This window comes from Tursiops truncatus, chromosome 13, assembly GCF_011762595.2.
Source record: "Tursiops truncatus isolate mTurTru1 chromosome 13, mTurTru1.mat.Y, whole genome shotgun sequence".
NCBI classification, from domain to species: domain Eukaryota; kingdom Metazoa; phylum Chordata; class Mammalia; order Artiodactyla; family Delphinidae; genus Tursiops; species Tursiops truncatus.
The window spans coordinates 56,809,296-56,821,735 of record NC_047046.1 but is presented as its reverse complement, the minus strand read 5'-3'; the positions used below and the strand labels follow the sequence as shown (position 1 = coordinate 56,821,735).

General features: G+C 36.3%; 1 protein-coding gene across 10 annotated transcripts in view; it reads right to left on the bottom strand.

Moving 5' to 3' along the window:
* PIK3C3 (phosphatidylinositol 3-kinase catalytic subunit type 3) overlaps positions 1-9,578 on the bottom strand; it is a 155,027-nt gene extending 145,449 nt beyond the window's left edge. For 6 of the 10 annotated variants that reach the window (XM_073790674.1, XM_073790676.1, XM_073790678.1 and 3 more), the window contains exons 1-3: positions 9,420-9,578; positions 6,241-6,429; positions 895-1,038 (exon numbers count right to left, since the gene is read on the bottom strand). In XM_073790674.1, coding sequence (XP_073646775.1) covers positions 895-1,038; positions 6,241-6,429; positions 9,420-9,487 — 401 coding nt within the window. In that variant the 5' untranslated portion in view covers positions 9,488-9,578. The remainder of the gene's footprint in view (positions 1-894; positions 1,039-6,240; positions 6,430-9,419) is intronic. The other 4 variants (XM_019930360.3, XM_019930361.3, XM_019930363.3 and 1 more) reach the window with 1 other exon arrangement.
* Positions 9,579-12,440: the final 2,862 nt, after the last annotated feature.

Sequence of the window (12,440 nt, the reverse complement as noted above, 5' to 3'; positions counted from 1 at the left end):
GGCTCCTACTGACCAAAAATTGGAATTTTTAAGAATTATAAAGAATAAAAAGAACAATGGATTGAAACATTTCAAAACTGTTTAAAAGTTCATGATGAAACTTAAGAACAAAAAACCAAAAAACCATCAATCGTCACTTTCAAGGTGACCAAGGCACCAACCAATTCATTCTTAAAATTGTTAAAGGGGAAAAAAAATTAAACATTAATCTGCCTTTCCTATATGAACTGTATACCAAGGTAACTCAATATATGATGAAAGACCAAGTTTTTTAGAGAAAAGTTCCAATTAATAAACATAGAAAGAATAGAATGTCAACAATTTTCTTAAGATGAAGAGTGATCTCTCTGCTCAGGAGAAAAGGGATAGAGAAAAAACACCCTAAAGGACTATCATGTTTTTGTTTTTGTTTTACAATTAACTTCTATTATCTGTAAATTTTTAAAAACAAAATTAACTTTCCTATTATAATCATTACCATTACAGCAAATTAGTGCTTTAGTACTTTTTAAACCCTGTTTATTGTCCTTTTCGTCACTATTATGACAAAGCAGAAAAACCCTATAACAAAGCAGTTACAGTATATGACAAATAGGCTTTTTTTCCTAAAAATAAGGTTCTAGTTTCCAATGACTATTTCCTAATAGAAATCACATTACCAATCATTAACAGTAGAGAAATACAAACTGTGTTTTTTAATTAATCTATCTGCATCTCCTGAAGGAAATATGTGTCAACTTCAGCCTCAAGTACTACAGAATCATATGTATCCAATATGTATCCAACAGGTTTCACTTCCTAGCACAGAGAACCAGACTGGGCATAAACTATTAAGGTCAAGAAAGAAAAGGGCCAGAAAGCAACAACATTTCCATAGGAAAAGAAAACGCTTACCCGTATTTTCCAAACAGTGAAACTGTTGTTCCTCCCACAGGCACTGCCTTTCCTGGTCCATACACATCCCATATAGTCAGGGCCACTTGCGCATTCCTGGGCAGGTCAGGGTATTTCACAGGCAGTTTTAGCCATTCATTCCAGCTATGGAAATAAAGTCAACAAAAACATAAAGCTAAGGAAAGAAAGTCAACATAAACATATGTGTATAACTTTCTTTTAAGTTAACAAACCATACAAGAAGGTTTGTCCAGAGAAAATGTCAAAAGATTAAGTTAGTAGTACAAAAAATAACGTGGCACTTACCTCAATTTTGCTCTACGCAACTTCAATTTTAAATACAGGCATATCTGCATTTTATTTCACTTCACTTTATTGGGCTTTGCAGATATTGCATTTTTTACAAATTGAGGTTTATGGCAACTCTGCATCTAACAAGTCTATGGGTACCATTTTTCCAACAGCTTTTGCTCATTTTGTGTCTCTCTATCCCATTTTGGTAATTCTTTCAATATTTCAAACGTTTTCATTATTAATATATTTTTTATGGTGATCTGTTGTAAGTGATCTTTGATGTTAGATGTTACTACTATGACTCGCTGAAGGCTCAGATGATAGAATTTTTTAGCAATAAAGTAATTTTTAATTAAGGTATGAACACTGTGTTTAGACACAATGCTATTGCACACCTAATAGACTACAGTATAAAGATAACTTTCATATGCATTGGAAGACCAAAAAAATTGCTTTATTGCAATACTCGCTTTATTGTGGTGATCTAGACCTGAACCTGCAATATCTCCAAGATATACCTATAGAACACATGAAAAAAAATATTTTGAAAAACAAAGCTCATGAAAAATAACACTGGTAAATTCTTTAATCAAGAAACTCAGACATCAAGGATTTACTGTATAGCATAGGGAACTATAATCAATATCTTGTAATAAAATACAATGGAAAAGAATAAGAAAAAAGATATACACATATATATGTATAACAGAATCCCTTTGCTATATACCTGAAACCAACACAATACTGTAAATCAACTATACTTCAATGAAGAAAAGAGAAACAGACGATATCACTAAGACACAAAGAATATAATAATAGCTAATAAAAATCTGGGAAAACACATAAACCTATTAGAACCAAAGTTGTTTTAGAACTAAACTGTGATTTTTTTTTTTTTTCTGTAAGCACTCTCCAGAACAGTTTTTTATTAAGAAAAGAAAGAAATCAGAATTACTCATATTATACTCAAAATGCTGCTAGGTATAACATGGTCCTATAATATACATCAGTATCTCAATAAAGCAGAAAAAAAACAAAATTTTAAAGAGATCAAAGGAGACCATCCACTAACTTTGTAACATGAAGTTACTAGACTGCTCTGGACAGATATGTGACAACTTTTTACATGAGATTTTTCTTCCACTCAAGTTATTTCATAAATACCAATAATGCTTAGCTATTTTTTTAATGCTTTCAAAGCATATTTTTACATATGATTTCACTAAGGAATGTTTGTTCTTACTAACAGTAATGACAGCACAGTTCTCCCATTTTTTTTTACTCTCTATTCACCTCTGCAAATTTTCTTCTGCATTCAAACTTAACACTGGATTTATCTGATCATCTCAACTTCCTTAAACAACAGATGGCTTTTAAAATCCCAAAAGAAAACTATGCAAACAACACACAAAGTAATACCCAGCAGACACACAGAACTGCTTCTCTCTGTTTACTCAAAATTATTCTCAAAGGGCATATCCCAGTCTAGGTCAAATACACCTGCATCAGTAAGAAACTGAACAGAATTTCACGAACTTATTAAAGAACAAAACATTTACATCCACCATATAAATTCAAGGACCTACAGGAAAATTAGAGATGGCTTTTGATTTAAAGGAGACTCTAAACATCATTAAATCCTTTTATTCTATGAAGTTCTTAAAGAAATAAAATACATGTTTAAAAAGCCTTTCTCCCCTACAGACAAGCTTAAGAAACTAAATGAATTTATTTAATTACTATTCACATGGTAGGCCAGAATAAAAAGGTAAATACTAAGCAGTGTAACCTTATGCCAATGAACAAACCACAAAGATTAGTTAACACAGGCTAAAGTTAAAGAGAAAAGTCAGTAACAATATCCAAAATGAGCTGTGAAAATACTCATCCTTATATTCTGTCCTTTGACTAGGAGAATACATGAGAGCAAGCAATCATTTGCCTCAAACCTTTTGCCATCCAACACCTGACCCCCATACCTCTTTAAATTAAAGCAAAAACACTTTACCTGTTTTACATACTGGGCTTCTGCAGAAGATTTCTTTTGAAGAAAATGAATCTGCAGCTAAAAAATAGTTTGAAAACTACTCAAGATATTCTAGAAATTATGAAAAGATCTGGTCAGATATCAAAGAACTGTGTATTTTGAACACCATTTTGTTCTCTCCCTTCCCATGAATCATCCCTTTTTCATGCCCCAACTCTAATTAGGCTTAAATTCACCTGGCAACTTTCAAAATATTCCAGGATTCTAAAGCTTGATTCTGGATGGTATGACTTCCCACCACGTACCCCACACCCATACACCAGTGTACTAATTCTCTAGTGTGATTAATGCACTCCTAAATCCTAACTTTCTAACTTTAAAATTATATTAGATAGTCTATGTCTAAAGCCATTTCAAATCCTCCATGTGACAAGACAAAATATAAATTAAAAAAAAATTAAACCACTTGCCTGCAGAATAATATTCATATATATAACTTAAAAATTTGCAGTATTTCACACCTAAAGATGATAATTTTACCCTAAGTGTAACTAAAGAAAGTATAGGTGTCCTCCTCATGGGCTCTCTTATTATAGGACAGGATAGAATAGAATATGGTAGAAGAGATTCGGATGAATTTTGGATGAGCTTCTCATTATTTGAACTCTCACAACTCACTATCAGAAACTCAGAAATAGATTTAGACAACTTGGAATCTCATACTACCCCAAAATACTTTCTGAAGTGCAAAAATTAAGATAGCAAGAGATCCTTTTGTGGTATAATTTATTTCCCCCCCGCCCCAGTCTACAGAATCTTCTTTTAAGTCAGTGCTTATAGAAAATAAGGGCTGTATAAAGTTTGCCCTTATTTATTTTAGAAGTGCTATTTTTGTTTTGATGAATTGGTAAAAACTTCAACTCTTAAATACTAAAGAGCAGGATGTACAAAATCTGCAAATGTTTCCCTTAAGCCCAAAGAGTATATTTAAAAGAAGATAGGGACTTCCCTGGTGGTGCAGTGATTAAGAATCCACCTGCTAATGCAGGGGACATGGGTTCGAGCACTGGTCCAGGGAGATCCCACATACCGTGGAGCAAATAAGTCTGTGCACCACAACTACTGAGCCTGCGCTCTAGAGCCCGCGAGCCACAACTACTGAAGCCCGCGTGCCTAGAGCCTGTGCTCCGCAATAAGAGAAGCTACCACAATGAGAAGCCCGTGCACCACAACGAAGAGTAGCCCTGCTAACCACAACTAGAGAAAGCCCACACACAGAAACGAAGACCCAATGCAGCCAAAAATAAATAAATTAATTAATTTTAAAAAAAGATAAAAACCTATCCTCATATATTTACCCAATGTAAGGTATTTTCTCAATCTATCTTCTACACAGCTGTTTTAAACCTTTTAATTAAAAAATAAAGCCATTCTAATTATTTTAGAGTACTTTGTTAGTTTCACAATTAAAAAAATATATAAACTAAAAACCTCAAACCTTGAGAGAGCAAATATGAAAGTTTTTATATCCTTGAAAATACATAAACAATGCAGAGAGGAGCTGGTAAATGGGAGGAAGAGGAGAAAGATGTTCATCTCCCTATAACTGGGAATTTGCTTTTGCTCTAATCTCTTTTATTGCCAAGGCATGGAACAAAACCACCATACAATTTCCCCCAAGAAAAGTGGAATTCTCCATAAATGTTGACTTCCTAGACCTAAATTTGTGGTTCTAAATCTTTTGGGGGGGTCACAAGCCACCTCAAAAAGTCTAATAAAAGCTTTGAGCTCTGTCCCCGTAAAAATGCGCAAGACACAAAAAAATTCTGCATACAATTTCAGGGTTTTGTAGATTTCCTGATTCCAGTTTAAGAACCTCTGATACAATTATAGGAGTTTTGGTGGGTTGTTTTAGGTGTAATGATGATATGTAGCTATGTTACAGACATAAAGAAATATTTAAGTTAAGATGATATAATATTTGGAATTTGCTTCAAAATAACATTGGGTATAGCTGAAACAAGATTGGCCTGAGTAAGTAATTACTGAAGGTAGGTGAGGGAGCCCTGGAAGTTCATTATATTATTCTCTCTACTTTTACAGGTTTGAAATTTTCCAGAATAATAAGTACAAATACATATATACACTCGTGTGTATATATATCTAGCCACAAAAAGACTACTAAAGAAATTACACCATTAAAACAGTTGGTTTCAGTGTAGCCAGATCATCAGAGCTTAGGCTTCTGATCTCTCCACAAAACTTTTCCCAGTCTGCTGGGCCACACTTGGTAAACAAAGGGTTGTATCCTCAACAGTACCGCCTGGGAGTCCATGTGGCCACATCCTGTCCTCCATGAATACTGTGGGCATAAACTCCTTCACTGAGAGGCACACAACCTGTGTATCCTGTACCAAGCCTACCAGGGTACTGAATAATACTCACGAATCAAACATTAAACTACACCACACAATCTATCAAATAAGAAGTGTCAAGAGATTATATTAAGGACCTACAATACTATCCTGGATAAACGGGAACTTCATGTTCATTACATTTACCTCGAATTCCAACAATGGCTTGCTAATGCAGCATGCTTAATAAACTTAAAAAAAAAAGTTAGTTTCACATTTAACATAAACAACTGATCCAAACAGATGACAACATATCTCTCTCTAAAGATCTGAGTTCCAAACATCAGCTTAGACAACATTCTCAGACTATCCAAAAGTGTTTCTGTGTTCAAGGGCGTAGAATGGGAGCAAATTTAGAGACGTGTTTTTGGTTTGGGTCATTTTGTGAATCAGTCAAGTTCTCATAAAAATATGTCAATATACTCAATACAAACATAAATTCACTTCCACCTCAATTAGGCAAATAAATTCACTTCCACCTCACTTCCACCTACTTTATCTGAGTAGGTTCCTACTTTAAACTATTCGATCACTGCTTATAGGTATTAAATAAAGAATTTAATTCCTCTGTAATCCCAAATAATACTTTCAACATCTATAAACAAATGGGAGAATAGCCTGGAACCCACCATATTCAAGAAAATAACTTACTTCCATCTCGTACTAAATGCTTTGTAGGATGTTCTCACTGGCAAGGCCAGAGGCTTCCCTTCTGCAAAAACTTGGCAAGTAACATAGAGGTCAGAACATGTTTCTTGGTACAGTCCTGAAAACTTCAACATTGGGTCTTCTAGAACAGCTTTATAACTCTTTTGTTCTCTCTTCCCTTCCAAACTTCCTCTGAAAGCATAAAAGCAATAATGTTTAGACACATTTTTAAAAGACAAACACAACAAATACTAAGAGCTTATGGTTATGTCACAGTAACCTTATGCTACCTGAACATTTTCCTATAGATGAAATTAAAGTCATTTTTTCATTTACTAAAGGTCTCCTAAAATACTAACATGCCTAAGATCATTCCTAACTTCATCAACATATTTCTTTATTTTAGGCTTCTTAATTTTAAACCCTGTCATCAACTCTTGTGTCTACCTTCTAGATGTCACCAGCTTTCCAAGCATTAGTTTCATTTTATTAACTTCAAGTTGACCACTTATTCCTGTAGTCTTTCAACAACATTTACTGTACTAAGCACAGAAGTCCAGAAATGAAAGACAAGATAAACAATACAGTGTTACAGGAAAATATTAAGTCCTTGCTCTAGGGAGAAAACTTACTTTTAATGCATATTTTTTATGCTTTCATTTTTTTTTTACTATGTAGATATCTAATCAGTTCTTTAAATTAAGAAATACAGTGTTTTAAGTAGTAAAAGATATGCATAAAATTATAAAAGAGGTAGGAACATTACTTGGAAATCAAGATTACATCATATATTGTGCCAGGCATTTCATAGAGACTTTCTTACTTACTTTTCACCATATTACCATGTTATAAAACATGAAGCAGACTCAGAGACCAAGCTTATTATCCAAGATCACAAAGTAAGTAACAGAGCTGAGAATAAAAACCAGGACAGAGGAAGCCAAAGCCAATGTTCTTCCCATTACCAAAAGATATATCAGAAAGTCTCAGGAGCACCTAACGTGGCTTGGAGGTAGGGCTCGTAACCCAGATAGATGCCTGAAATGAGCCTGAACAATATATGAAAGATGAGAGCCAGAGGCAGAGAGTCATCCCAGAATAAAAGAACAGCATATACAACTGAAAAAAGGCAAGACAGTGTGTCTGACGAACTACAGGTTGGTATAGCTAAAGCACAAAGCTCATGTGGAGAAGAAGCTAGAGATGAGAATGAAGTGTAGGGGGGGCAATGAAGCCAAGTAGCCATCAAATTCAGTACAGTGCCTCACGCAAAATGAAAATTCAAAAACCTGTTAACTGAACAATTTGAATTGAGAGAAATATAATCAGATTTGTGTTTATAATACTTTGGCAGGAGTATAAGAAAGTAATGGATAGGTGGGACTGAAAGCAAGATCAGTTGGAAGACTTTCAATCAAAATTAAAAGGAAAAGGGTAGACTAAGGCTAGGGCAATGGGGTTTAAAGGGGGCATGGATCAAAGACACTGAGCAGGTAGATTCAAGACAACTTGTAAAGGATTAAACAGAGAAGGTGAGAGGGGCTGTCTGTGTGAATCCGTATGACTCCTTTCCTGTCTTAACCAAAATCAATGAATGATGCTAACAATCACCAAAATAGGGTGAGAGAAGATAAGAGTTAGAGGGCATGCTAATGATGTGCTCCATTTTGGACAAGCTGCTTTTGAAGTGCTTTGGGACATCCAAAGTGACCATGTCTTGTGGGCAGTTTGATATTCAACTATGGCACTAAGAAAAGAGACATCAAAGTGCAAGTTTTATTAAAACCACAGACACAGATGAAACGGCCTGGGGAAAATAAACAGAATTTTAAAATTTACTATTCTCTGACTATATGATTCTAAACTGATACTTCCTGCCCTCCCCAAAACTAGTCTCAGACGCTAAAAGGTGGTTTGTACTGAATTTTGCCAAACTTCTAATTTATGCTTTATCTTTTCCTCAAAATACTCAATGTGTGTCTGTTAATAACGGACAAATTTTTAAAAAAATGTTCTTCTTTCCTTTTAATGTTCAAATGTTTCAAAAAAAAAAAAAACATTCATATGTCCAAGAAATACTGAGAGGAATAAGACTGAAGGAAAGTCCTTTACCAGATGATGGCAATACAGGTCCTGTATAAACATCTACTGGTGTATGCTGTAAAATTACTTTAAATGGGTGTGTAAAGTATTATACAAAGGTACAGTTTGGCATATTATTCTTACCACCACGAAATGAACAGTAAAGGACTTGTCAGAGTCTGAAGTAAGTAACTTCTGGAAACAATCATTCAAAGGAGCGTCTAATGACTCAGAAAATGTATTTACTACAGGTATGTAGCCCTATGTCTGAGGCACATTTGTTGAATACTGATTAAAACATATGATGAATGATGTTGGGATTAATAATCTGTGATAATTTATAATAGTTTTCACATATGAAAATACATCTATGAGACTGCCAATGGACATAATTTCCAACTTGGTGCTACCTGTTCCCCATCTCAGTTCCATTATTCTCATCTCAAGATGTCATGCCCTGGACCTTTACTTCAACTGTGGTATCCCAAGATTTTCCTGCAAGGCTCTCTTATATATTCTAGTCCCTTTACACCTGGAGCCCTCCTCATCTTTGACTGACTCCCAACTTCCCTGGCTAAGCAATGCCAGACTGTCGTAAGACTCAACCTAATCCTCTATCACCTCTCGTGTTTTTAGTACTACCTCCATGTGCTCAGCTACCTTATCTGCCTGTATCTACCTCTTCATAATTTCTTCAGTCTCTATTCCACCTTCCAGCCCCGTTTTAAAGTAAGATCTTCCAATTATTAACGGCAGGACGACGATTTAACCAAGACTTAATTTCTTTATCTGTAAGATGAGGCAGTAATAATCCCACAAAAGGTTGCAGTGAACAGCAAAACGCTTTCTTCAAAATAAACCCTGTGGGACTTACGAATTTATTCCTACAGCTGTCCTGCTCACTGAGACCACGTCCTCAGTCCGCGCACACGGCCCCTCTCCAAACTCCCGTTCACCTCTGTTTCCCTGGCTTCAGCCTTCCGGGCCGTCCGCAGGCCGACCATCAAGCTAATAAGCATCTTCTCTCCCCAACCCATAGGCCCCTGCCTCCCCGCCCCTGAAGCTCAGCAATCCCAGTCCCGGTCCCCAAATTCTCTTACATTTTAAGCTGCACGTTGATGTCCAGGTCACAACTGTAGATGTAGTGAAACTTCTCCGCTTCCCCCATGACACCGCCGGCCAAGAGCTACACCAAATGCTGAAAACTGGAAGCTGGGACGACTCCGGCACTGAATTTGCAGAGCCGCACAACACAGGCTCTTCCGGTTCCGCCTCTCAGCCCTGGCTCCGCCAATCCCGGCCGGGAGCGCGACCCCACGCAGCGGAACTGCCCGCCCCTCCAAGCGTTCTTTGCGCATGTGCAAAGGGAGCCCACCATCTTCTTGAGTGTAAATAGAATTCGGGAACGCCGCCTATTTGATTACATACCAGACTTCCTGTGTTCTTCCAGTGTTAGCGGTGGTTTGTTTCTTGTTTGTTTTTTGTTGTTGTTTTTTAAAGAAAATAAGAAACTGTCTTTTGAGCCTGAGCTATTTCTAAAATCAGTCCAAAAGGAAATGCAGTTCAAAAAGAATTATCACGACTTTCACTGGCTGGAGGTTGGTTAACCAGGGAACAATCACAGGAATTAGAGTTTTAACAAGTTTAAATTTCAGGGCCCCTTCCAAAACGTGTAGATTTAATCATGTATTTGCTATCTCAAGCAAAGATTTCCTCTTTCCGTTATAAAGAGTGGAGGAAGGACTTACAAATATATAGTCTACTTTAATCAAAGTACTTGGGTGCTTGTTTACACAGGGTGTATTCAGACCCAATATATCTTTGAAGACCTAACCCTTGTTAGAACCTAGAAACATCCAGTAACAGCTCTAGGACTCAGATTTCTGACCTCTAAACTCCTACAATGTTTATTTTTATATTTAATAGTATGTAAAATTGTAATGTGCATTTCCAACTAGATCCAAAACTCTTGGCAAGAATAGTGTGCCTCTTGGTGCCTAATACATTGTTGCGTTTAATAATTCCTATTCATTATTATTGGTGATATTCAATAAATTCTCTGTTTTCTATGTGTTTATTTTTAGGTGCCACATTGTAAGAGGGACATTGCTAGAGTATATATAAATTACTATAATTAGGGGAGAAGAAAAAACTTTCAAGGAAAGATTGAAAGGAGTGTAGCTGTTTAACCTAGAAATCCAAAAACAATGGCTAATGCACAATGTTTTGTCCCAAGTAAATTTTCAGAAATATGTGTGGAAGCAACACTAGGGAAAAGCATGATAGTTATTCTCCTATTACTTACAGTTCCAACAAAAAGAGAGCCAACTTGATTTGTTCCTAAGTTTAACTATTACCAATGGTTGGAACTTATAGGAAATGTAATTTCAGCAAGCAAAGAAACTTGAACTTTCTAATCATCAGAGCTCCTAACAGTAAAACAAATAGTTACAAGTGCCATGTCTATGTCATAATTCCAGCGGTGGATGTCAGGTCTGATGTGAAACAGGTTTCTCAAACTTGAATAAAATATTGACAATTTGTAAAGAACTAAATTTTCTGATCCCAGTGCTGACTTAAATTACTTTTATTATAATGGTATTTAATGTATAAACCTGAGTAAACTTCATATAAGTACACACGTATATATTTCTTATAAATTATTTAAAAATCAAATTTACAAATTGAATATAAAAACTTCAAATTAACAACCTTAATACAATGCTTAGCCTTTTTGCTGAAACTCTATTGCCTGCAACATGAATATGGCATTGACTACTCTTACAGGACTGGTTCTTTGAAATTCAAGACATCTATACTGCTGTATACCACATGGCACTTCAATTTTCTTGCCTCATTTTCTATTCAAATTACTATGAACTCTTCATTAGTATAAGTACCATGATGGTATTTGGCCTTTGCTTGCCCCCCAAAGCATTTTTTGTCTTAGGTCTATCTCTGTCCTTTTTTCATTAGCCCATAACAGTTAAAGTCCCAACACAGTCAAAGGCAGAACACAGATAAAGATATAAAAATGAAATATCAATACTTAGTTCCAAGATATTCATTCATAGGATCCAGGATAGACTTATATTAACTTTTTAAAGGTAATCATCAAGAAAAAAACAACATTAAGAATGTATTATGGGAGAATCTTAGAAGACTGGACTGTAACTGTCAAAGACATTAATGCAACAAGGAAAACTGGGCTTCCCTGGTGGCGCAGTAGTTGAGAGTCCGCCTGCCGATGCAGGGGACGTGGGTTCGTGCGTGCACCGGTCCGGGAAGATCACACATGCCGCGGAGCGTCTAGGCCGGTGAGCCATGGCCGCTGGGCCTGCGCGTCCAGAGCCTGTGCTCCGCAATGGGAGAGGCCACAACAGTGAGAGGCCCACGTACCACACACACATTAAAAAAAAACAAGGAAAACTAATGTGCCAGTGAGGAGGATTGTGGCAGGTCGCAGAAGCATTTTAAAAGTCACAGAAACCAAAACTGGCAGTGCCTTTCCTGGACCAACCATGGATCAGGAAGGTGTGGTTAGCAGACCTGAGTATCAGACTCCAGTTAGCAAGACCATGGGAAATGGAAGTCTTAGGCATCTTATTCTGAAAGGAAAGAAATTATGTTTTCTTTCCCATGTAATCTTTCCCATGTGAACTCATAAATATAACAGACACTTATAATTAATAGAACACAGTTTGCATTGCAAGAACCCACGGCTCCACAGACCACTGACTGTCTGTAGGAAAATAACTTTTTGCATAGGTGTTTTCTTTGTGTGGTAGGCTACTTCGTTGACTATTTTGTCTCATGTAATTCACCTTTGTAGATGCAGTTTTTATTCTGTGTTTCCTTTGTCATCTTTTTTCAATTTCATGTTTAATGATTCAAAATACAAATCTTAATGTTGGTTGAGAAACTTGTTGATAATGGTCTGTTCCTTCTAGTTGCCCAGGATTCATGTCATGATAATTGCCAGCTCTGCACCCAATTTATTCTCTTTAGCTTGTAATAAAAAATTGATTCGTGGGCTTCCCTGATGGTGCAGTGGTTAAGAGTCGCCTGCCGTTGCAGGGGACACGGGTTTGTGCCCCGGTCCGGAAAGATCCCACATGCCG